The 27,772-nt window shown below is 36.5% G+C and overlaps 1 protein-coding gene across 2 annotated transcripts in view; it reads left to right on the forward strand.

The window, feature by feature from the left end:
- LOC140169075 (uncharacterized) overlaps positions 1-23,238 on the forward strand; it is a 56,272-nt gene extending 33,034 nt beyond the window's left edge. For both annotated transcript variants that reach the window (XM_072192351.1, XM_072192352.1), the window contains 2 exons: positions 16,527-16,613; positions 21,863-23,238. In XM_072192351.1, coding sequence (XP_072048452.1) covers positions 16,527-16,613; positions 21,863-21,903 — 128 coding nt within the window. In that variant the 3' untranslated portion in view covers positions 21,904-23,238. The remainder of the gene's footprint in view (positions 1-16,526; positions 16,614-21,862) is intronic.
- Positions 23,239-27,772: the final 4,534 nt, after the last annotated feature.

A 27,772-nucleotide genomic window follows, 5' to 3' on the forward strand; every position in this document is an offset into this window, starting at 1 on the left:
CCACCATACGCTCATCAGTAGATAACAGTGGCGTAGATTTCTTTTTGACATTGGAGGATGGGGTTGGAAAAAATTTCTTGAAGTATAGTGCATCTAGCACCTTTTAGCCCAGAATAAGCTTATAGTACAAATGAGCGCGACCCCCCCCCCCTCCTTCGGATCTACGCCTTTGTAGATAAATGACCCACGCATTTAGCGCTGGCTTACAAGTGTACTTCTTCATCAAGCAAGTTACCAGGAACCCTCTTTGCTTTACTCTCCTCTTAGATCTATTCTACAGCTGTTCTATAATGATGGATGAATGAGCTCACTAGGATATCAACTGATTAAAAATTAATTGAAGAAGAAAGATGCGAACAAACTCTAGTCAGTACTAATTATATACTGATATTACGCACCCACTTTAAAGCCATATTATAACATTTTCATACAAAATAGATTAGCATTTTTTTGCCATTAAATGTTAGTTTTACTGTCAGATATATCCCCTTTTATTTTTGAGCCGAACAACTACGGCAAAGCAAAGAACATTGGAATTTACTACAAGCGCATATGTCGCCAATACGTACCACTCCTTCGGTCATGTTATGGTACGACCCTTTTTTGTGTAGATCACCGTCCCGCATGCCGTGTACGTACTGCGTGTTATGAACATCGTGTATGCGTTCGACTAATAATTCCATCGTAATAATAAAACGCCGGTTCCATCGTTTTATTCAAAATATCGGATTTTGACAAAACTACAGCACCTAGAGTCTTGATTTTTGCCGGGTATATTGGTTTAATAAAGTACAATATAATCGTGTAAAAAATGAATTTTAAAAAATCAGTGAGGGCGTCCTCCTCAGCAAATGTTATAATATGGCTTTAACTTCTGATTGGATTTTACAACACAACATGGTTCCCCGTGTTAATTGATGATGACATACGATTATTTTGCACCAAAATAATGATTTTGATGTCAGAAGACACATTTCTCTAATTAACCTTGTGTAACATACGGTGTGTGTGTGGGGTTTTTTAGCCCATCAAAATCAAATGGCTCCTACGCCAAATGCGAAACACCTGCATGGAACTCCGTACTAAGAGCTCACAAATTTTAGAATTCTTTCTTTGTTTTAAAAATATGGGTCAAAAGAGTCTCAAAAGTTTAATTTTGATTTTGAAAATAGTGTAAGGTCCTTATTCAAACATTCAAAACATAAATTATCAATTTTCATTTATTTGGAAATTTATGGTAAGTTGTTGTGGTGGACAAAAAATTTTCTCACAATTTCTGCCATTCTAGTTGGATTTCTTACATAAATTTCTTTCTGAAAATGTATACTTTTATGTTCTTATGTGTCATTATTACTTTAAAAGATACAATATAAAACAATGTCTAAAATTTAGAGTGATCCAGCTTACCCCCTATGGGTACGATTATCTGAAATCTGATAGAATTACAACCATTAAGGTGGATTGTATATTGTTGCTCATGAAACAAAGATTCTGCTCATTTATCACTAATAACAATGATTGCATGTCACAAACCCGGTCGAAAACAAATGTAATACGAATTAGCTTTCGTATTTTTTCATGGAACATCATTGGCTAGCGAACGCCAAAATGATTAATAATGATCACTGACTGGTAGTCAGTGAAGGCATTTACAAATGCCAGCTCTCACAACCTGTGAACTCTAATGTGCCATTAAACCAAAAGGTCACAACCTACGAAGTGCTTCCCACCAAACCACTCCTAGGACGTTAGGGTTAATTAGAAAACCATGGTTGTAATTACTTTTCTATTATAATTGACTTTATTTCATTTATATGCTACCCCAGTGATCATTATACTCATATTTAACTTTTAAATTTAACAGTCGAAACAATCTGTTAAAAAGCACACGCGGTCGGTCAACAGTACCACTTCAGGCAGGTTGAACTTGGAGAATATCGCGACTGACCTAGCCGTGTCTTTGGACTCAAATACTAAGACAAATAAAGCTGACGCACAAGATGATTGGCATGGGTTCTATAAAGGATATCCCAAAGCTTGATATAGTGGGTGTAATTTCTTCCCAATGTGCACGAATTTTCTCGAAGGAACCCAAAACTTTCGTTTTATTATAGTATTGCTCTTAAATAAAAATAAAAAAACCCGCAAGATATGTGGAAATATAAATTCAAATATATTGGCTTCATTGACCCATTTCTTAAGGTCGTATTAATATTTATCTATAAATTAAGAAATGTACTGCACATGTCGAGTTAAATATCTAACTTTAGAAAATGATATAGCTCCTGTCATCTCACTTGCCTTAATGTTAAATCCTTCAATCTGCTACCTTAGCCGTAAGAAGCTGTCGCAATTGCTTCACAACTATACCACTTTCACCCTCTGTGCTATTCACTAACCCTAAGTGTCAGAAGCTCAAAAGCAACAACCTGAATCTAACTGTTGCTGTTTAAAAGCTACAACGTGAGTATTTCCTGCAGGTGTTTTATAAATCGGGGTTGACTTTTGTTTCTGATAAAATACCACTTAGTGACCTACAAATCACATACGGGAAAATTAGGATGTTTGTACGTTTTGCTAAATCTATCTAAATGCGGCGCAAGTAGTGCAAGGAATATGGGGGAAGTACAGCGTCATATATCGTTATGAATTCGGCAGAGTGACGAATCGAGAATTTTGAGTAAATTGGGTTTTTGTATGCTTATGATTATGTTTCAGGTTGTCTTTCATTTCCACCAAAAATTAATGGTAAATCTTACTCCTCGACGTAGTTATTGAAATTTTGATTTGGACGAATCGCGCCTAAGTGCAATAAATGAATTCGGCAGAGAGACGAATCGTATACTTAGCTGTACAAATCAGGTTGATCTATAGTATTGTATAGCGGGAAACCCCGAATTTTCTATATTACATGTCCTATACTGATATATTTGATACCAAGGTATAGCTGTGGGTATCTTCTATCCAGTGATACCAAAATAAGTACAAACATTCCCCACATAATATTGCTGTGGTTTAATAATGTGAGTTCGCCCCCGTGAAATGGGAAAATTCTGGAAAATCATACGCAAAATATAGGCCAATATTGTTATTTCTGCTTTAAAATCCTCGAGTTTTTGCTAAATATTACAGGGATGACTTTTATAGCAAGTTAAGTCTACATAGCCTTAGGACAACCAGTACTTTATACATAAAAGTCCAAAATCAAGAATGCGTGCTATGGTTTACACGTAGTTGAATGCGTATTCGACCTCTCTCTGCGCAGTGGTAGAGACATTTTGGCTACAGCATAAAGCCGAATAGCTGTTAAAACGCGTTTTGAGGGCAATATCGATTGTTTCAGAATATGCAAGTATTGTAAATAATTCGTGTACATTCACTTCTATAATATACATTTCAAATTAGTGCTCACGAATGTTCTAAATTTTTAGAAGGATCAATGAAATAGACCCAATACTTTCAAACGCCGTTTACTCAGAACAGCAATTTTCCGTATTCGGCACTCTGCCGTGTTGATGCACACACAAGATGTCACTTTGGGTGGTTTCCCTATTGCAATGAACATTGAGTACAAATTTAAACACGGTGGGACCGATTGATTGATAGGGGATTACCATACACGATGTCTTCATGATATTATATAAAGTGATGATGGATCACTATACAATGACACTTCTTGGCTACGATAATTAGCTTTGCCGTAAGATGTATGTTTTATGGTTGTAAATATCCAATACAGTTGATACCACTTGAAGAATACACGTGTAAAAAACATTGAATGTTGGTTATTCAGGTCTCTGGAATACAGTCATAATGTTGATTGTTACCGGCGGATATTCTTGACATGCAAGCTCTATTGCGAATAGCTTGAGCTATCTCCTCCCCCTGCCATATATCCTGTGTAATGCTCTTATAAAGCATAGCTCCAGCAAACACAAAACATTTTCGAAGTCATTCGCAAAAGATTAAAAATGTTTGCCAGAAAACGTTTAAATATATAAAGGGTAATATAACGTTTTCATAACATTCAAAAACGTTTTGTGGCAACTTACTGCAAATATTCTAAGATAAAAGTTATTAAAGTCTTGACAAAATATTTGGCAAAATAATTTTGCTAAAATATTTTAAAATAACATTTTAAAAACATTTTTTAAATAGTTGTGGTAGTGTTTTTTTCATACAAAACCATATAACACGTTTTCTTGACCTTTAAACAACCAGACATTTAATGTTATTAAAACATTTTTACCTGAACCAAATATCCAAAATATAACCTGTTGCGCTTTAAAAACGTTTTGTGTTTGCTGGGAGCGTGTTTGCTAGCCTCTATTCCGTTTAGCTACCTGAACATAGCATGTGGAAGGAATACCAGTTCAGAACAATACCTAAAAGTATCGTTTTTAATGTTTTTCACAGACACGATTTACGACAAGTTAGGGGCTGTGCAATGATCATGAGCCCTGGTGGGAGGGTAAAAAAAAATTGGCGAGCCGAAAGGGGGGGGAAAGCAATTTTTGGCAAGCCGAGAAGGGGCAAGTGATTTTTAGCACACATTCATGGGGCACCTTTTCAATAAAACACTCTAAAATGGCTTTGGAAAATAGTACGGAAACACTTAAGGGATCTAAAATGAGCGTTTATTGCGTTTCGACAGTATGTTTTGTGGGACATGAGAGCACCTCAGACCTATCGAATTGCATTCTGAATACGAAGCATGTGTTTCTGATATCAAATAATTTTCATTTTTTGAAAATCACGATATAATACAAATTTTATGACAAATTATAAAAATTTGATATTTTTCAAATTTTTGATATATAACAGTACTCGAAGTAAATTAAATACATCTAATGACATATTCTTAAAGTGTATGTAGCAGGGAGGAAAAGCCGACTGTCAATTGAAAATTTTCACCTTTCATATTGAAGATATGGATTTTTTTCCCAAAAAGACCTAATTTTTTTTGGTGTTTTGGAAAAAAAATCCATATCTTCAATACGAAAGGTCAAAATTTTCAATTGATCGTCGGCTTTTCATCCCACCTACATACACTTTAAGTATAAATCATCAGATTTATAAAAGTACTGTTAAATATCAAAAATATCAATTTTTAATGATTTGCCATATTTGATATCAGAATGACATTCTTCGTATTCAGAATGCAATTCGATATGTCTGATGTGCTCTAATGTCCCACAATAAATATTGTCCAAACGTTCATACCCCAGCCCTTAAATATGCAAATTTTCCTGCTCGCTGCGCTCGCCACATGCATCTAGACCATTTATATTAAACATTCTGATCGCCTTTATAGAGCCCATACCACTCCTCTTGTGTGTCTGCTTTTTTTGTCTCAATCTTTGAGTGCAATATAGTTCATGCTTCATTTCTACCCGCCTTAAGTCAAGCGTCAGTCAAGCAAAGATAACTAGATTTCAATCGCTTAAGAACATCATAATTGTGATGCGATCAAGCAAAATCAGTCGGAACTCGGAAATATTGATTTTGAGATATAGCCAAACAAAGAAAACATTTCCTTTGGCTTCCGACTGTTTTAGAAACTCTTTAATTGCTCATATCTTTGGAACTGGTTGTTCAATTTCAATAGGGTTTTCTGCAAAATCCAGCTTCGTAAATGCGTTTTACTAACCTATAAGAAACTGAAAATTTAATATTTCCGAGTTCCGACTGATTTTGCTTGATTGCGTCACATATATCAGTTTCGTCCCTTGCAATATCAAAGCTATTACCTAATGTGATTGACAGCTCAATGGGATGGCTAAATACATTGGTTATAGATACTGATGATAAATGGGTCATCTCACATGAGAACCCTATCATATGATATTTAACTTACGACACACAATTTAATCGCGTTATTGAGAGCAGGCGAATTATAGTATCGGTCATCATCATCATCATCATCATCATCATCATCATCACAACCATCTTTGACACAAAGGTCACATCTCAACAGTTTAGTAAAAAATTACTCATGCATTGAGCTTATATAGGTCAGAACTCAATGAGTAAAACACTACTCAATGTTGAGTAATTTTTTACTCAACAGTTGAGTTGTGACCTATTATGACCTCCATGTTGAGTAATTTTTACTCAACTGTTGAGCTATGCCCTTTTTACTCAGTGTTGAGTAAGATATTTTTTACAGTGTAATACATTTATTAGAAAAAAGATGCACAATGACGGGTTCGAAGGATATGTTAACCAAACAGCATTACATTTATTAACCCTCACAATCGCTTGTGAATAACGCCACAGTAGTGGTAACATGGTGTTCAGACTCGAGATATAATAATTTGTTCAAACAACCTGTACTTGTTCAGTTAGTAGTACTTTCCCTGAATATTTAAGGGGAAACCTTCATTTGGAAACATAGTCATTGTAACAGAAGTCCAATCAAACTTAATTTTACTATTTACCAGAAGAGTAAAAAAAGTCTCCCAAATAGTGAAAGTGTCAAACTTTAAAAAGTGAATGTTTAGTGTAAAAATAAAAACATTCACCATATTTGATTTAGTTCTAAGGTGTACAATTCCAACAATTTTGATATGATTATGATTTTGAAGCAGTATAAAGCAATGGGAGTATTTTATTCAGTATGAAATTATGAGAAAACATATGACGCCGTTTGTTTTGTTGTCGTTGTTTTTAATTTTGTGTTGAGAAGTTTGTCAATTGTTTACCTGCTTATTACAATGTATACTTCGTGTGATTGAGTTTCAGCACCAAAATACAGATGACCTGAACCAATCCATTTCATGATTCACTGACACGATTTATATCCGATTCCAGCTATTTGATGTCGGTCGCAAAGTGTGCTTGGTCTAGAAATCTACTTATTTAGTTTCATTTATGTTTTTAGGGAAATTTTTCTACTATACATAAAGTGCAATTTTCAGGCATGGGATTTTCAAGGCAAACGCACACAGACTAATTAGTATAAAAGCCTCCCACAAAATTGAAAAGTAGAAAAAAAAACATCTTAGAAAAACTAATTAGCCTAATTGACTAATTCAATTTCTTGAATGTGTTTTATAGCATTCTTTTCCCATACAACAACAGTATATATTTTGCAAACGTAATTTCTGTTTATTTGTTCCAATTATTCTGTACCGGGCATAAATCTGTTTCATTTCATTTCTTGTTTTTTATCTCACTGCTGTTGGTCCTTGTGGGTTTTTCAGTTATTTACTAATAAGACTGGCATAGAAATTTGCATATGTGAATCCAATTTTACTTATTTTGTGTCTGTACTTACTTATTACATGCATCTGTTTAATATCAGCAATTAAATATTCGTGTCTTCTGTTGTTCACGCCCAGCATCAACTTGGTATTAAGCTTGTCTAGATATCTTTCTCTATAAGTCTGATAAAGACCTCATTTCGTTTAGTAATTCTGATGTTACTTGGTGACAAAGGACAGTGCTAAATTCTAAATGCCAAATAAAGGATATTCAATGGGTGCGTCTTGTAAAGAATTCACGTAATTTGATTGGTTTTCTGGTGTATAATATCTCACAAGCAACGGCGGCGCGCTTGTTGCTCCTCAATGATCGCGCGATAATGCGTTCGCATAATACACGTGCGAGAACTAAAACGCGATTCGGCGGCTTAGATGTTCGTGATGGTTTCGTTAATTTAAAACAACGGGGATGTCCTCACAAAATTAACTTTATTTTTGCCTGTAAAAGGGCAGTTTTTCTTGAAAAATTACATTAAAACTGAATAAGAATGAGAATAAAAGATAGGATTTTGTCTTTTGCCTATCAATATCGTGTCATAATGGATGGGCTGGCCAATATTTTTATCGTAGTGGATACCGGCTGCGCCGGCATCCGCTACTCAAAATATTGGCCAGCCCATCCATTATGACATGATTTTGGATAGGCAAAAGACAAAATCCTATCTTTTATTCTCTAAATAATTATTAAACTTCATTAGTGTGGTTGTTGCTACTGCTGCTGCTACTGCTGTTGTCGTTTTAGTTGTTGCTGTAGTTGCTGTTGTAATAGCCGGGTTGCGGAAAATATGTTGACGCTTGGAACAGGATTGAATGTGTTTAAATTGCAAGCAATCCTTTGACCCTTCCTCCTGGGCATATTAGCTCTTACCGCTTATCCAATGATGCGTCAGAATCCTAAAGATTTGGATATTAAGAAAACGCGACTTTGAACTTCTGACATTTTTTCAACTCTATGAAGCAGTTTGTGTCCACAAAGTAACATATGTGGCTGGACGCGGCGAATGAGCCGTAAACTCGGCAAACTTCATTTCGAGCTACAGGTGAAAATATATGCAAATCTCGTATTTTGGCGAAGTTGAGATTTTTGCAGATTTGAAATGTTTATTCTTTCTTCTAAACACATACAAAGTTTAATTTTAAAGAAATAAGTGGAAATATGAACTAATTTACATTTTCTGAGGCCCATCTGATGAGTGGTCATTATGCTTCCCTAACTTTGAACGCGTTTTTCTCGGTTTCGCGTTTTGATTCATGACAACCCATAACAAGCCATAACTTCGCTTCTGATTGTCATATTAAGTTCATTGAGGTGTCATTTTAATCCCTGAAACATGCTCTTTGCAAATATGTAAAAAAGTAAAAATGACCAGAGGGGGACTTTACGGCTTATTCGAGGTGTCCAGGCACATATTATACATGTATTAAATGGTTATACTTTTTTCGCTATTACTACTGCAAATAATGTGTTATATTAGTATTTTTAAAACAAGTAACCAATCGAATTCCCTTCTCATAGAAACATAATAAACACATGTATTCACAAATAGTTGCAAGTATCACAGATATGATTGAAACTGGAGCTTCTAAGAACGGTGTGGTTCGGCATGATGGTAGCAAGAAAACCGTTACTATTTCATCACTGCAGTAGCTTAGACATGGAAACTTTGTACTGAAGTAGGATTCAGTGCAATAATGTTCGTATTTAAAATACAAACTGTGGCTCAACAATTAATATGGAAGCATTTTAATCACCCAGCTATTAACCAAGTGTGGAGTACTGAAAAGCACCAAATATGACCAAGGTACTAGTTCCCTTCACCTGGAAGGCGTTTGTATAAACATTCAACAAGTATGCCCTTGAGTTATTTCATCAACTGACCGTCAACAGTTATTCCACACGCATAACAATTTCCTCAATTCTCTTACTAATGATATTTGGCGAGTATTATATTGGACCTAAAACCTTAATCCAGGTAATGATGTACAAAGAAAAAGCTATATTTATGGATTATTCAAACGATCCGTCCTAGTTTTAAAACGTTCCTAATTTTCGTGGCCAAAATATGTTAATCATGCACCTGATGATTTATAGAGAGTGACGATATACGTCAAGAGATAGCATCTTAGAAGATGGTGGAATGGTCCAGCCATAGGGCATTGAAAACGTAAACATGAGACGGGGCAATGCGTGGCAGACAGAAGGGTTGGGAAAAAATGATAAAACGAGTTATTGTAATTGAAGACATTTGGCCCCTCAACATGTATACACTAAAGTTGCTCATACATATTCAGGAGCCAAAACAAATCTTTCACAACCTTTCATGATATTTTCACCCTGGAACATGTATTAAACATTATAAAACCCTAATAAACAATACGTAGCGTTAGTGTATACATGTTGAGGGGCCAAGTGGACTTACGGTCTTCTTGCGCTCAGGTCTTCAGTTGATATGTGAACAGCCCATCATCTGAAGGGTCATTAGTCCGAAAAAGTTAAAGTTAGGGTTTAAGGCATCTTAGGTTAGGGTTAAGGTCACAATTAAGATGCTGTGTTTAGGTTTATTGTTAGCATTAGGGCTTATATTAAGGTTTAGGGCGGAAATTCAGACTATAGACCTGTAACCAATATAAATATACAACATTAAATTAGTTATGCTCCAGGGATTGACACCCATACCTTTTCGGCCCTGATTTGGTAAAATGATCCAACTTGAAAATTGCTGTTTTTCGAGAAAAAGAGCTTTTAAGTTTGAACACTTGACGTTTTTCTTTTTGAATAAAATAAATTATTAAACACATCTAATATAAAAATCTTGAGATGCGTAACTTAGGGTCAAAGATCTTTTAGTAAAGCTAGATGAGAATTAGTGTACATGTTCACGTAACCTCCTTCAACTCATTTGCATAGAATTGGATACCAGGATCGTATTCTGATTCGTTGAACTTCGAATTAGCATAGTTTTGGATACCACCATATTTGGATTTACCTAATTAATTATACGTTGTTTACATCATGACGTCATTAGAGCTTGTCACTCGTCCGATTTGAAACACGAAAAACATTTGCACTTTTCTTTCCATTAACGTTATATCGTGAAATACCACAAAGCGGAGGAGTTAGTTTTTTATTTAAGGAAAATATTCTTGGCGATGACCCCATGTTGACAATGGCTAAATATGCTGCATTAGTTCTGGAAAGGGTCCGGCGACGGTCCGCCATTTTTTCTTCAGATTTTGAGGTCATTTTAGTAGACTTGCTTACCAGTCATTTTCATTATCCTAACTACAGTTTGCACATTGAAAAGTGAACTTCGACGTACGTGATCCGAAAAATTCTTGCCGTACGTTTTTTGATTCATTTTTCAGCCGGGACGGTTACGTTTGCGGCCACGCATCGGTATAATGATAACCGGTTCTTGTGTATATTAGAATTCTGTGGATAGGGTTTATCTGACGCTCTGTAGAGGGTCTTGGCTAATGTGGTAAAATGATCTAACTTTGAGATAGCTCACTTTACCACATTAAATACACGAAAGGTCACAAAAAAGTGTCGAGATAGGTTCTGCTATCTTCAAAATGAAGCACGGCAATGATTTGAGGATGTCACTAATGGAAAGAGCGCCCTCGTATTACCCAAGATATGAATTTATCTCAAAATGTCCAAATTTCAAGTTAGATCATTTTACCAAATCAGGGCCGTTGTTAACACCTGATACGTGTTCATATAAGAGTAATTTAGTTTGCTCTCAGAAAGATAAAGTTTAACAAAAATAGTATGATACCATTGGCATTTTAAATTTATTACAGTAGTGTTTTATTTGTCAGCAAAGAACACATTGAATAATAATAATAATAATAATAATAATAATGAGGCGCTTGTATAGCGCAGAAATACCTTAAAAAGGCCTCTAAGCGCTTTACATAAATATACAACCAATACACAAAATTAAAAGTTATAAAAAAAAACAATGATAAAACCGCATTAAATATACAAATTTCAGAGAGTGAAAGCAGCACTCATAAACATGACCATACGATAAAAAGTGATTTAAAAAGCTAACATAGTATAGGTCCAAAACATACAATATACATATGACTTAAAAACAACATAAGCAATCTGAAAAGAAAGATTGCACAAAATTGATTTATGCATGGTATCCAGGCAGCAGACGAGTTGGAGAGAGCAAAAACAGACCATCACCTCCGTGGAACGGACAAGCCGAACGATGGAAAAAACCGACAGAGGTGAGAAAACTAAAACGTCTGCTTAACTGGATACCACGCACAACATAGCAGCAAATCACATATAATTTAAACTGTTGGATTGATAAAAAGATGAGTTTTTAACAGTTTCTTGAAGGTGGCAAGTGACGCGGCATTCCTAATCTGCTGAGGTAACCCATTCCACAACTTAGGTGAAGAAACTGAGAAGGCACGCTATCCGTACGTTGATGTTGCTACAGTCCGTGGTACTTCAAGGAGAGAAAGCGACGACGACCGAAGGAGCGGCTCGGTTTGTAGGTGTTAAGAAGTTCTTTCAGGTAAGGTGGAGCTAGTCCATTCAGCGATTTGTATGTGATCATGAGGATTTTGAAGACAATTCGATCTTTCACAGGAAGCCAGTGCAGCTCATTTCGGCGTAAATCGTTGATATTAACGCGATGGCCACTCACTCCTAAAACAAGTCGCACGGCACTGTTTTGTACCCGTTGAAGCTTAGAAATTGCAGAACTTGTTAGACCAAAGAGCAGACTATTGTTAGCATCAAGTCTGGATGTCACAAATGCATGCACTAAACGTTCTGCCGTAGGACGGTCGATGTATTTCCAAATACGGCCAATTTTGGAGATAGCCAGACACGCAGCGCGACACACATTGTTCACTTGAGTTATGAGCGTCATGTACTGGTCAAATAGGACTCCAAGGTTGCGCACTTCTGAAGCAATGTCAACTTCTGAGTCGCCAACTTTGATGGTAGAAATTGGTGTCGGATTCCTGCTAAATCGCGAAGATAAATGCAACACCTCAGTCTTTGAATCGTTCAGAAGCAATCTATTTTCTGCAGTCCACGCTTTCACGCCACGAACGCAGTCTTCAAGGCGTTGAAGTTGGCCGTCGCTACTGGGATCAATACAAGATACAACTGTGTATCGTCCGCGTAGATCATAGTTTCAACACCATATGACCTAATCAAGTCTTCAAGCGGAGCAGCATAAACTGTAAACATGAATGGTCCAGCGACAGATCCTTGAGGTACGGAGCAGTTCATGAAGTGTGTCGCAGATACACTGTCGCCAATAACAACTGATTGTTGACGATTACAAAGGTAGCTAGTACACCAGGCTGAAATGCTTGCGATACGCTGATATGTGCGAGCAACTAAATTCCAACGGTTGATTACAAATTCCAATAGCTTACCAGAGCCATGTTATTATGTTCTAGCCCCGGGATGCAAACTGATTTACCCTCTATCCTAAATGCACATTCATAGATTTCCTGGGTGTGGTCGACTGAGAAAACTAAAACGTCTGCTTAACTGGATACCACGCACAACATAGCAGCAAATCACATATAATTTAAACTGTTGGATTGATAAAAAGATGAGTTTTTAACAGTTTCTTGAAGGTGGCAAGTGACGCGGCATTCCTAATCTGCTGAGGTAACCCATTCCACAACTTAGGTGAAGAAACTGAGAAGGCACGCTATCCGTACGTTGATGTTGCTACAGTCCGTGGTACTTCAAGGAGAGAAAGCGACGACGACCGAAGGGAGCGGCTCGGTTTGTAGGTGTTAAGAAGTTCTTTCAGGTAAGGTGGAGCTAGTCCATTCAGCGATTTGTATGTGATCATGAGGATTTTGAAGACAATTCGATCTTTCACAGGAAGCCAGTGCAGCTCATTTCGGCGTAAATCGTTGATATTAACGCGATGGCCACTCACTCCTAAAACAAGTCGCACGGCACTGTTTTGTACCCGTTGAAGCTTAGAAATTGCAGAACTTGTTAGACCAAAGAGCAGACTATTGTTAGCATCAAGTCTGGATGTCACAAATGCATGCACTAAACGTTCTGCCGTAGGACGGTCGATGTATTTCCAAATACGGCCAATTTTGGAGATAGCCAGACACGTAGCGCGACACACATTGTTCACTTGAGTTATGAGCGTCATGTACTGGTCAAATAGGACTCCAAGGTTGCGCACTTCTGAAGCAATGTCAACTTCTGAGTCGCCAACTTTGATGGTAGAAATTGGTGTCGGATTCCTGCTAAATCGCGAAGATAAATGCAACACCTCAGTCTTTGAATCGTTCAGAAGCAATCTATTTTCTGCAGTCCACGCTTTCACGCCACGAACGCAGTCTTCAAGGCGTTGAAGTTGGCCGTCGCTACTGGGATCCAATACAAGATACAACTGTGTATCGTCCGCGTAGATCATAGTTTCAACACCATATGACCTAATCAAGTCTTCAAGCGGAGCAGCATAAACTGTAAACATGAATGGTCCAGCGACAGATCCTTGAGGTACGGAGCAGTTCATGAAGTGTGTCGCAGATACACTGTCGCCAATAACAACTGATTGTTGACGATTACAAAGGTAGCTAGTACACCAGGCTGAAATGCTTGCGATACGCTGATTGTCTACTACCATACTAGTTCGTTATCAAGCATGTATTCTTGAAGCTGGGCTGACGCCGCCCTCTCAACAACCTTTGAGACAAACTTCAGGTTGGAGATAGGCCTGTAGTTGTTCAGTATATTAACGTCCAGTCCAGGTTTCTTGATCAAGGGAGTTACACTAGAAACCTTGTATGATGCAGGAAAGATGCCAGATAGGAGCGAACGATTGACAATTTTAGTAATCGATGGAAGTAACTCAGGAAGGCATTCTTTTAGGAGCGAAGTTGGAATTGAGTCCAGCGAGCATGTCGACGATGGTGATTTCATAATGATACGATGGATAGTCTCTTCAGATACCTCGCAGAAATTACTGAAAGTTGAGGTATGGTTTTGTTCAGAAGGCACGGATGGTTGCAGAGTGATGTTGTCAAGCTTATCTCTAACTTTCCGGATCTTATCCGCAAAAAACTCCGCGAAGTCATTTGCCAGCTTTTCAGTGCTGTCATGGGAGGGAAGAGTTCTGTTGGAGCCAGTCGAACACATTTTGTCAACCTGTCAATGCTTCTGAACGCTAGTGTTGTGACCCATCCGATGTGAAAGTGAAACACCTCAGACACGTTATGAACATTGACTTCAGAGGCAAAAGGTGTTCACAAATAAAACAAAATTGGTTTTAAAATGTGTGCTTATTAGGAGAATAATGACACAATTTAAAATGTTCTCTACATTTGATTGAAAAAAGAAATTATAAGAACTAACGAATATTTCCAAAAACACAATAAAATATTGGACTAATATAATATATTCAAATTCAGTCTACAAAGATTTCTACAAAGACTTCTACGAAGTACCTGGGAATAGTTCTTCCATGACCTGTATACATTATTATAGTGTAGTTTATCCGATGCCAACATGACAAAGCTTGACAAGAATCTTCTTACAATAAATTCTGGTATATAAAGAACCCGTCATTTTCTTAACTATTTCATATTTCAGGCCTTTGACAGGGGTATGCGAGCATATGTGCGAGCAACTAAATTCCAACGGTTGATTACAAATTCCAATAGCTTACCAGAGCCATGTTATTATGTTCTAGCCCCGGGATGCAAACTGATTTACCCTCTATCCTAAATGCACATTCATAGATTTCCTGGGTGTGGTCGACTGTTTTTTATAGAATTTATTTTAATATGTTGACTTTATGATGCGGTACAATCCTGATTTAACACACAATACCAAATGAAAGTTGCTACAACATGTTAATTTTGACAGAGCATTACATTGTACAAATTATCGGGTCCAATTATTATTTCATCTTAAACTAAACGCCACTCAAACTTTGGTAGCATTGATCTGTAATATCTATGTTGTAAGCTTTTTCTGATACTAGATAATTCGTACTAGATTCGTATATCATATAGTTGCAAGCCTAATAAAAGGTATAATTATAATTGTGATATTAGGAGAATAATGACACAATTTAAAATTTTCTCTACATTTGATTGAAAAAAGAAATTATAAGAACTAACGAATATTTCCAAAAACACAATAAAATATTGGACTAATATAATATATTCAAATTCAGTCTACAAAGATTTCTACAAAGACTTCTACGAAGTACCTGGGAATAGTTCTTCCATGACCTGTATACATTATTATAGTGTAGTTTATCCGATGCCAACATGACAAAGCTTGACAAGAATCTTCTTACAATAAATTCTGGTATATAAAGAACCCGTCATTTTCTTAACTATTTCATATTTCAGGCCTTTGACAGGGGTATGCGAGCATATGTGCGAGCAACTAAATTCCAACGGTTGATTACAAATTCCAATAGCTTACCAGAGCCATGTTATTATGTTCTAGCCCCGGGATGCAAACTGATTTACCCTCTATCCTAAATGCACATTCATAGATTTCCTGGGTGTGGTCGACTGTTTTTTTATAGAATTTATTTTAATATGTTGACTTTATGATGCGGTACAATCCTGATTTAACACACAATACCAAATGAAAGTTGCTACAACATGTTAATTTTGACAGAGCATTACATTGTACAAATTATCGGGTCCAATTATTATTTCATCTTAAACTAAACGCCACTCAAACTTTGGTAGCATTGATCTGTAATATCTATGTTGTAAGCTTTTTCTGATACTAGATAATTCGTACTAGATTCGTATATCATATAGTTGCAAGCCTAATAAAAGGTATAATTATAATTGTGATCACATGTATGTCGTGAAGCCTCATCCCAACTTAATCCACATAGTTGAGCTGATAAATTTTGTGACTATTGCATTTTTTCGTAAAAAATAATAACACACTGGGAACAAAAGTTATGTATATATATTATAGGGGCAAGGAACCCAGTTACTACACTGGAATTTCGGTGACTCGAAAGAAACGGTACGTTCCTTATGATAAGAAAGGAGGTACAGCTAGGGTATACCTCATTTCTTAACATATATAATGAACCTCTTGTCTTTGGATTCCTTGCCCCTATAACATAACTTTTGTTACTAGTGTACAGTTATTTTTTGAGAAAATTGCAAAATTAGTCACAAAATTTATCAGGGGGTGTAGTACCACCTTAAGATGCAGATAATTGATAGACATTTTTGTTTCCTTCGTTTATTTTTCAGCATGTATAGACATCTTAACCGGCAAAAAATGCAGAAAATGTGACAAAAAATACAAGAAATATGACCATAAGCGATACAGATTTTGTAGTAAGTATAAAATATAGACTGATGCAATACGGCGCTAGTATAGATATTCAGAAGCTGAAGCGTTTGTTATCTAAATATTGGAATCCGTTTTCCTACTTCATGTTTACTAGAGCATCGGATCGGTTTTTTTTGGGGGGGGCGATGATAACTGCGCACAAAAGGTATCCAAACACATAAACAAAATCCATTTCTCAAAGACACTAAAACTAAATAACAAATAAATTAGTCAATGGACGGAGAAACTTGTTCTGCGTATTTTGATACCTCGTTCGGCACTATTAAAACTTTAATTCACCAACTTATAGCATTTTGTATAAAAAGATAAATGAACTTTTCCATCGAAGCACGCATATATTGTAAAAGTGAGCGTTAATTGTAACAGTGAGCGTTAATTGTAACAGTGAGCGTTAATCTATCAAGCTGGGTTGAACCCGTAACAAATGCGTATGGCTTTAGTGCGATGAGTCCTCATCAGGTCGAATGAGGTATCAAAGTACGCATAACAAAATTATCCATCTACCTAGATTTCACTAGTGGAAGTTTTGGATGAGAAAACGGACATTTTGATGAGAAACGGCCAAAATGGTGAGAATTTAATTTTCTCATTCTTTTGGATGAGAAAATAATAATCGGGGATTAGCAATTCTCACCAGTTTTAATAAGATAATAATGATTGACACACACACCAGGAAGTTTCTCATCCAAGAGAATGAGAAAACTAAATTCTCACCATTTTGGCCGATTCTCATCAAAATGTCCGTTTTCTCATCCAAAACTTCCACTAGTGTTTAGTGTCTTTGAGAAATTTCATTCCTTTTAAGTGTTCGGATACTGTTTGTGCGCAGTCTATAATTCTATAGTAACGTTTGGATCACACTGCAAATAGTTAATGATTTAATAGCAAACTCTTCATCAAAATCGCTTAAATAACTTGTTTTGTATTCTGATCAAATGCATATTCCAAATTATGATGTTTATTTACTTAGGGACGGCTTCAAAACTCAGCCGCCACTTTTTCGCCGGTTCCGTCCGGTTTGAGCCGTTTACTATTGTTCTAAACAATGGATCGCGGTTCAATCGCCATCAATCGCAGGGCAACTCCCGGGCGAGTTTTGAAGCCGCCCTTATAATATTATTATAGCTATCCATTTTTGGCAATGTGAAATATTAGTGGAGAAGTTACCACCTATTTCGCAATGGTTAAATCTTACATTTAAAATTTGAACTATCTATTAACTCCCCCCGCCCCATTTTCCGCCTCTCAGTCCGTCAGAAATATTAGAGGGTGTCTTGCTTTAGCCCACTTGCAAAAACTACCGTAATTACTTTAACCTGATTTTTTGTACTTTTTGACAATGATTTTCAATAAAACGGGGAGAAATCACTTTACGATCTTCATTTATTTAGTTTAAATGAGTGGTTGTGTACTGATATGATGTGTAAGGATATGTGCTTTGAATAAATATTTGAATTGACCTTATTGACGATCTGGAAAATGATCTTCAACGCGTGCTTGGTTTTATACAACACCAGTACATCTTGTGAAAATGACGAAATATCTTCAAAATATGCAAAAGCTGTTTCGAGTGAAAACTTTATCACAATTGGTGGTAGGCATACATGTACACATCAGAATTCAGTGCCTCCTATACTAAATTTGAAGATAGAGGAGTGAATAAAAAATGGATTTCCGAGCCCTGTATAATGGTGTACACTTATTTTCTGGAAGAGGCCAATATGACATCCAAGATTACAATAAACATAACAAAGGACTGTCTATAAATCCAAGCCAAGGGGTGGCTGAGGGGGGATGTGGTCCCCTCAGAAGTAAGAAACATTTGCAAAATGAAGACCTAATTGAAGCGATTTGGTGGACAACTTTGGTACTATTAGTGTGTACAATTTTAGTTTGAAAAGCCGAAATTTTTTGAAATGACGGTCCATGAAGCCTTTCGTGGACATGTTTTCCCTATTGTTGTAGGTCTATAAATTGTTTTAAACATAACTTGGCAAATGTTGAAAGCAGAAGCGAAAATGGCCACTTTTTTATCCGCTACGCGGGGGGGGTTGTCTGAGAAGTTGAAAATATTGCAACATGAAGGTCCGATTGAAGCCATTTCGTGCACCATTTTTACACTATTTAAATGTATTCATTGTTTTAAACAGAAAAAAGGGCCCATAAGACATAAGATTTCAGGCCATAATACTAAAATATCTCGCACAAATAGACGAAAATGTGTACCTTGGCCTCAATACCCTCCAAGCTGGACGGTCTAACGCCCTAACCTAACCCCGCGTAAGATGATAGTGTCAAATTGATTTCGGTAGATGGGCGCAGAGGATAGGCGGGTAGAGCCGTTTGGGGGTTTGTTTTGAGCGTTTGCGGCGATAGCAGCAGATCCGGATTGGGTTGCACTATTGTACTCTTTCTTTAACTTAAGGGTTAAATCTTAACTGCATAGTGGTTTCATGATAATCACGTCGGCGTCCCTGTCTACCCATTGATAAATCTTTGACTATTTTTGCATTTTTCTCAAAAAATGATAAAACACTGGTAACAAAAGTTTGCATTATAGAGGCAAGGAATCCAGTTTCTACATTGGAATTTCAGTGACTCAAGAAAAGCGGTGTAATATTTATGATACGAAAAGATGTACCACTAGAATGTACCTCATTTCTTAACATATATAATGAACACCTTGTCTTGAATAACTGAAATTTCAGTTGAATTGAATAACTGAAATTTCAGTTGAATTTTAATTGGATAATTGGACAAAAGAGTACCACGTTAATACAACTACAGGATTACATACTGGCCACAGAATTAAAGACAGTGAATCAGGACTCGACCGCCATCTTGATATAGGCATGGAGCAATAATTGGGGGTATTCGGTTTCCCTCAAAATGCACCCGAGGCATTCGTTGTAAAGGAAGCGCGACATGGATGAAGGTCGCATTCGAGAGACGCACTTGATAGGACCTGCACGCGAGTACCAAGACGCTTCAGCTGAGACGCAGAATTGTATTCGTTCGTCTCCACGCATCGTCGGCAAGGACCCGAATACCACCAATTTTCTCCCCATAGCTGACGGCGCGATTGTACGTGGCGGTATAGGGAGTCCCGGTTCTCCTTCTCTAATTCTGTGCTACTGGCACATAAAGCAGCTATTCCCATCTGTAAACCCGAGTAATTTTCGCTGAGTGGTGATTTCAATCACTGAAAATATGTCACGCTTAATGAAAGGAACATCCCACACACGACTATAGTGTTACCGTACACAAATGAATTACTCCCATTATTTCAAAATGTGATATCGTTGGTTTCCCTCTGTTAATTTTGGTTATTGGTTTAAGGTGGATTTAAACAGGTGAACGACTGGTTGTGGTATTAAAAAAGTATACGCTAATCATGCTAATATTATTTTTAAAGACACAATTGATGCTAGGAGCTACATTTCACATCGAGCTTCACAAAGCTAGCCCCATACAAAAATTGATGCAGCTTCCAGAGGACCAATAAACGTGGATAACCCCTTATTGCCCGATGGCGTACCGCAATCGCAAGGATAGGTCTAATCTAATTTCCCCCTCTATTATTGGCGGTGCCATGGGAGGAGGCATGGGGGAGCCAAATGACCCCAAGTCAGAACTATCGCCTCCTTCCCCTATAAAAACTCAAAAAAAGATTTTCACTTTTTGATCCAGTTTTGCGTACGATTTTGTTGATATTTACTGCCTTAAAATTCACTGTCACCCCTCGCCCAAAAAGAACCCCCAACATAGTCCGTGCATCACTGCTCACGCTGGAAATAAAATGGATATGGAGAACTAAGAGGTTTAAACCTAATCCATCCATCAGTCAATCCTCAGTGTAGGTGTAAACAATGGACATGATCGCATCAATAAATCAACTTTTTTTACTTTCCTTTGGTCAATAGTGCTTCACGAAGGACAACCTAATAATAAGAGTCTATACGGTTGGCTTTATGCTCAGTGCAGATGCAATCATATCAAGCATGTATCACAAAATCCTCAAGGGTATTTATCAAACTTAAGGGCTGGGGTATGAACGTTTGGACAGTATTTATTTTGTTACATTAGAGCACATCAGACATATCGAATTGCATTCTGAATACGAAGAATGTCATTCTGATATCAAATAATTTTGATTTTTTGAAATTCGCAATTTAATACACATTTTATGGCAAATCATTAAAAATTGATATTTTTGATATTTAACAGTACTTGAAGTAAACTTTATAAATCTGATGATTTATACTTAAAGTGTATGTAGGTGGGATGAAAAGCCGACGATCAAATGAAAATTTTGACCTTTCGTATTGAATATATGGATTTTTTTTTCAAAAACACACACACCAAAAAAGGTCCTTTTGGGAAAAAAATCCATATCTTCAGCTACATACACTTTAAGAATATATCATTAGATTTATATAATTTACTTCGAGGACTGTTATATATCAAAAATTTGAAAAATATCAAATTTTTATAATTTGTCATAAAATTTGTATTATATTGTGATTTTCAAAAATGAAAATTATTTGATATCAGCAAGAGATGCTTCGTATTCAGAATGCAATTCGATAGGTCTGAGGTGCTCTCATGTTCCACAAAAAATACTGTCGAAACGCAATAAACGCTCATTCTAGATCCCTTAAGTTCATGTGAAAAACAATATGAATAATGTTCGACATAGTAGAGATAGTAACGCCTCTACGTCTCTTACCGGCCAGTGAACCATAATAATGTCACAAAGTTATTAAAATTTCAAGATTTTAAAGGACATTATAGTTTGGTGTTTCAAGTAAAGATAGTGTGGTACTATATTTGATCTGGTGTGCATATAATTCAGGAAGATAATTTTCTCTTGTTTTACGAGGAGCCAAATGAAAGGCATAAAAACAATATTAGTGACCACAGTGAAAGTGTAAAAGTATTAGACAATATCAGTGCTCCGTTTTCCGTTTGTACCCAAGGATAGGCAGGTACAAAACAGCCAAACGTTATCTTAATCATGTTAATCACAACTGGCTTCGAGGTTTTTGTCATCCACTACATCTGTCCCATGAAAATTTAGTCCAATCGTTGTAAGCATGCAAAGTTAAAGATCTTAATTAATGTGCAACGCTGCTCTCAACATAACCGATTTATACAAATCTAATTTAATCTAATTTTAATAAACAATAATCGCTAATAACCTTTGTATCCATCTTTTTCTTGTTTCTTCCAGAATCAAACCCATTCGTGGATCCAGGATACGCCAGATTCTAGCCTCTCATTTCAAGTGCTCAATTTTATGGACTATAAAGACCAAATTTTGTAATTCCTATCTGAATGTAACCTTGTTTAGGGGCTGTGCAATAATTATGAGCTCTGGGAGGGTAAAATAGGGGGAATTGTAGGGGGCTCTGCAATAATTATTAGCTCCATGGGGAGAGTAAAATAGGGGAATTGTTTTTGAAAACCAACAGGTGGAAGCACTTGTTGGTAAGTCAAAAGTTGGAAACGATTTTTGGCACACATTTACGGGAGACCTCTTAAATAAAACGCTCTATAACGGCTAAGGAAACACGTTCAAAATGGCAAAATGTACGTCTCGCTATACTCGTATGATCAAATAAAATAATTTAGGGTTTCAAATTGTGTTCTTAAAATTTTGGCATATACAAAGGAGGGCCAATGATTTCTTTGGCAAGCCGAGAAGGGGAGTAAGCAATGTTTTGCAGCCGAGAGAGGCCGCATTCAATTTTGGCACGTCATTTTAAAATCTCCCACCCACCCGGCTCATAATTACTGCACATGCTCTAGAAAAAAAGTATTAAAGTTTTGAATGTAGTCCAATAAGCAGGGCGTGGTTCTTTCATGTAAAAACGCTGTGTCTGCTGTGTTAATTTAATGACAAATACTGTGTTTTACATTAGTTGCTGGTTTTTTTTACGTCTTACGTCATCTGTCAATCAAACGCCGGCACCGTTTGTTTACGAGTGCAATCTGAACGCGGCAGTAAAACAATCCGCCTTATGGTTAATTTTGCACCTTTAAATATACAAACCGTCTAAAAATGTAGGTGATAGTAAACTTTCTTTCCTGATGGCACCATGTCAACAATGCCTAGAAAAGTTATTTTCACCGTGTAAAAATATTTCGCCATTTTCTGCGATTGCTTTTCTCCAATCAGCACCAGGGCACCAGATGAGCCAACCAATCAAGGATCAAGGATCGTGGGGAGTTTGACTGACAATGACGTCAGACGCAAACTAGTCTTTTTAGTTCTGTCTGCGATGAAAAATACATCTGCCTCCCAAATTAAAACACAGTATCTGCGTCCTATGATATCTACTTGTAAATACTGTGTTTTAACCCTTTCACCACCGTAAGCGCTTTGAGGCGCTCTGTAAAGTGACTGATAAGGTAGACTAACTTTGGACAGCCCTGGGGCTCATTACTCATCATGTTAGCCTTGTGCAAAGTTCACATGACCTTTTCAAGCACTTGTAAACACACACACAGCTGATCAACACCAATTTCATCGTATTTCTGTCAATACTTGACGGATTTTTGCCGGATTTTCGCGGGGTTTTCGGTGAATTTATTCAGCAGACTAGTTTGTGGATAGTTTGGTATTATACCATGTCCCCTCGGAGAGCAATAAGGCGTAAAATAAGACCTAAAAGACTGTAGATTGTTGTTGCACTGCCCAATGATGGCTATGATATGTACTGTTGATAGTGAATTGGACGTGGATGAGTACTGCAGATGAAGGGGGGTGGATAGATGTGCCAGTACAATTTTTATATGACAATTATAACGAACGCAATTCCAGTAATATATTTTGATGAATTGGAATATTTTTATGTTGGAAAATGTTATGACTTTATCAAAATTCACATTGTGGACTAAACATTTTGTTAAATTAACATATTTTTGTTGAAAAAAATTGTTGGAAAATGCAGTTTTTCCCTTCTAATTCTTCAGAAATGTATATATAAACAGCAAAAATGAGGGCGTGCTCCGTCACGGTAATCTAATTAATTATTCCTAACTCGGGTAATTAGTGCTCAATTGTCATGGTTTTGGTGTCAAAATGCTCCTAATAATGTGTGCTAATCATTTATAAACAACTTGTTGTGCTCCATGTAGAAACATGTATTCAAAAATAGCTGTTAATGTAAAAAACATAATCCTTCAATTTGATTGGTCAAGATTCCCGTTGCCATGGCAACCGCGGCGATGAAAATATCGTATTAAATTGTACATGACATGAAGCGGCAATCTCTCACCTTTCAGAATATATATGGTTTATGAGACTTCAAATGCTTTCTTGTGTGTGTTACAGTGTGTTTTTGTAGCTTCCCCATATTTTTAGTGAGTGCCCAAAAATTAATTTGGTGGTGAAAGGGTGGTAAATTTATTTCAAAACACCTACCTCCTTTTATTGCAGGGTCTACTATGCTGTTCAGTTACAGTTACTTCTTTTTGACTTGGGAACGCATAAAAAATATACACCATAAAGCTGATAAGCGATTGGTTTTGACCAATGAGGTATTTCGCTTTTCCCAAAGCTACAAAACGCGTGTTGCCCCATTGGTCATTTTCCCATCGCTCGCCACTCAACCCACCCAAGTGGGTTATATTTCAATATTTGTTCACATACTATGCGTAGTTTGAGTGGCCTCCAAACTGGTTCAATACTATAATGTTATAAATATACTATAAAGTTATAAATCATGTTCTGTCTCGTACATGTAGGACTACTTCTCATCAGTGATTTGTGAATTTTTTATTTCAAGTTAAAGATGATGTAGAAAGTAATATTGATTAGCATGGATAAGGAGGTCGGTGCTGATAGTTTTTGCACAATGAGATGGTATAGAAGTTAAAGTTGAACCTTTAATTAATTATTAATGCCCACCTGTTATAAGGTGTTTTAGACGTCATTATCACGGAAAATTATTTGACGAAGTTCATTTGACGGATGTGAATTAGGTGGCGCCTCTAATTCCTGCATATCCAAGAATCCAAATGTCACGTGGCCTCAAAAGCTTCTAAAAGCAATAAAAAAGTGAGCTTGTGCATAATTTTGCTTAACATTTTCGCACCAAAACAAGTTATACAGTCATGTAATCGGCTCCAAAATTTAATGTAAGTTCATATGTGCTGGTAACATAATATTTCTGAAAGAATAATCTTATTTGAAAACGTAGTAGCGCTTATATAGCATAAGACGATAAAAGCCTTTGTTTTGATGCCAATGTAAAATAAAACACTTTTAATAATTCATGTTATTTCAATTTCCTTGTTAATAATGTCTCGTTTATGTGTAGCTTATGTATGATTAATGTAATTGTGTCATTTGTATTCAGTCCGATTTGTGTTTTTGCTCAACTAGTATCAGCCCTCGAATTAAGGATCTGAAGGGGCACGGCAACTTTTTAGGGCAAGTTGAAAATTGCCTTGGATTTTCACTGAAAAGGCAAGGCAGCATGGCAGTTTGAAATATTTCAAGAGGGCATCAGGGCAACTGTTGAAAATTTGAGAAGGGCACCAAGGCAATTTCTCAAAAGTGAAGAAAACACACACAAACATAGATAGATGATTTTATAATGAAGGGGCAGGGCTAGGGCACCGACGGCAACTTCTTTAGAGGGCACGGCAAGTGACTGCCTTGGGTAAAGGACATATTTTTAGGGCATTACGGCAGTGGGGATGGGCACCCACGGCAAAATGCCATGGGTGCCATGGGTTAATTCGAGGGCTGACTAGTATACCGTATCGAGGGGTAGTGTAGAAAGGAATTTTTAACTAAATTATTAGTGCAATTATCAAAGAAAGTTAACAGTTTGTAACAGGTGTCATGGTGAAAACTATATTTGGCCAGAGTTGGCCCTTTAGCTAAAACATTGGTGAAATATGACCAGTTGTTGAATGAAACTGTAACGTAAGGAGTGATATGATGAAAATGTCATTTTACCCGCATGGTACATTTTTGTCGTGTTGCAATATGAATGTGTAAGATAACTATTATAAAGTGCAATGTAATGTAGTTTGTTTCATAATAATTATTGCTAAATATACTTCCAATTTGACGTTCTATTGTATTCCAATTTGACGCTCAATTGTATTGAACACTTTTGAACATAATTTTAGATTTTGCAGTGATGCATGTAATTAATGGTAAATATGAAATCAAACACTGCGCAGTTTGTAACTGTATTTGCTCTCTTCTTAAACTTCTTTGAGTGTTATTTGTGGTCTGAGAAAAAGCTTAGATCATACGGTGTTTTTTGAGTGACAAAATATAATAAATTTAACCAAACGTCAGCTTGGAAGATTTAGCTATATGGTGATTTCACATGGTGCTCATCAATTATTCTTAAGGTTATTCATTCACGGGGCTAACAGAAAAATGTTCAGTTTTAAATATAATCCCAAGACAATGTATGGTTTGAGATTTTGTCAACCGTGAATATATGGTTTCATAAACTTAGCCTTATTCTGTATGGCGCAATAGATAATTCCACTGAAAGTGTTATATCACGACCTAAATTTCAGTCAAATCTACCAAATCTATATGGATATAAAAATATATTAATGGTAAAATGATCTCAATTTCAAATAAAAGTGCTAATTTGTAGGGCTCAAATGTCAGCTGTGTCTTTTATAGGCTTGCCATGAGTCTTGTGAATATTGAGGAAGAAAAATGGATCAAAACATTTCGTGGATTATATAATCCAAAATTCAGGTATTATCGTCCATGAAAAAAAGGAAATGTATGCGCAGGTAATGTTTCATAATATATAAGCCTATGTGTCTACAACCAGTAAGAATTCTACTCATCAATTAATTAAAACTCAATTTGGCAGAAGTCTAATGGGACTATTCCATTTGACATCCACACTACCCTTGTGAAAGATCCAACGTAGGTCTTTCACATGTAGAGAAAGTATTGGATTCAAATTTTATTCCGACCTTATGAGAGGCATAATTAGCCAAGTGACTTGACTAAGGCTACTGACAATAGCCGGGGTAATTGATTTCTCGCTGTGTGGGTAAGCTTGTATACGACATTGCGGTCAATGGTCATACTGCCTCCACTGGAGTAGTGAGTGCAGCTATAACCTGCGTGCTGTAGTCCATACAGGACCAACGCAATATAAAATTAGAATTTGGTCAGATTTTGAGTTCAAGACGCACGGCCTTTTCTCAAGACGCAAGCTAATGACTATCATATCTGTTCAACACGTACTTTCAAGTGTATGAGACCAGATCTGGTTTCTTGAGACGAAATCATTTACGGGAGATATTCATCATTTTCTACACCGGTATCCGAAGCTTTTCGTCTGATATCAAAATCGTGCATAGCAATTCACGTGCATCGATCCCGGGTATTTATTCTAGTATCTCTGCTGCACCAAATAATTATTAGCCAGGCGATGTCGGTGTGTACCACAGCAATCTATATTAAGTTTTGTAGTATGCTGGCAATAATACAGTGTCGTCATAGGATATACAAATGTACATAGATTGCAAATATTGTCAGTAACTATGAATTATTACCAATAAAGATGAAATATATTTTGCAAATAAAATATTGTAATAAACTACTGTTTCTGATCAAGGGTAATTATTTTAATGTATTTATACATTCAATGGACCATGTACCAAGGTGGTGGGTTCATACATATTGACTGCTCGTGAGGTATGTTAAGGTTGGCGCTTCTAAGTTTCAAATACTGATTGTTGCTAAATGGATTCATTTGAAATTGGGTTTGGAATATACCTTCCCCTAAATAACAGCTTAAAACAGTATTGTGAACCACCAGCATCCATAGTTCGATTCAGAGGAAATATTGCAATTACACACCTTATTGCCTTTTAACAATAACCAATGACACAAGCACATATCAGAGAAGATGTAAGAAAAGGAGGGAGAACATAATTATGTCCTTGAGATAATCCCGTAGGTAATCTTGTTGCACATATTCATAGTCCTTTATTCTCAACTAGTTACACATCTACTTGAAAGTAACCTTTGATAATGTTGATATGATGTGCGTTGCCGACCACGGTTGATTAATTTTCACTCCAGAATTGAAAATATTTCCAATGTTTCTATAGAAAATTCCTTGAAAGTGTGACA

This window comes from Amphiura filiformis, chromosome 14 (genome assembly GCF_039555335.1).
Source record: "Amphiura filiformis chromosome 14, Afil_fr2py, whole genome shotgun sequence".
In the NCBI taxonomy this organism is placed as follows: Eukaryota; Metazoa; Echinodermata; class Ophiuroidea; order Amphilepidida; family Amphiuridae; genus Amphiura; species Amphiura filiformis.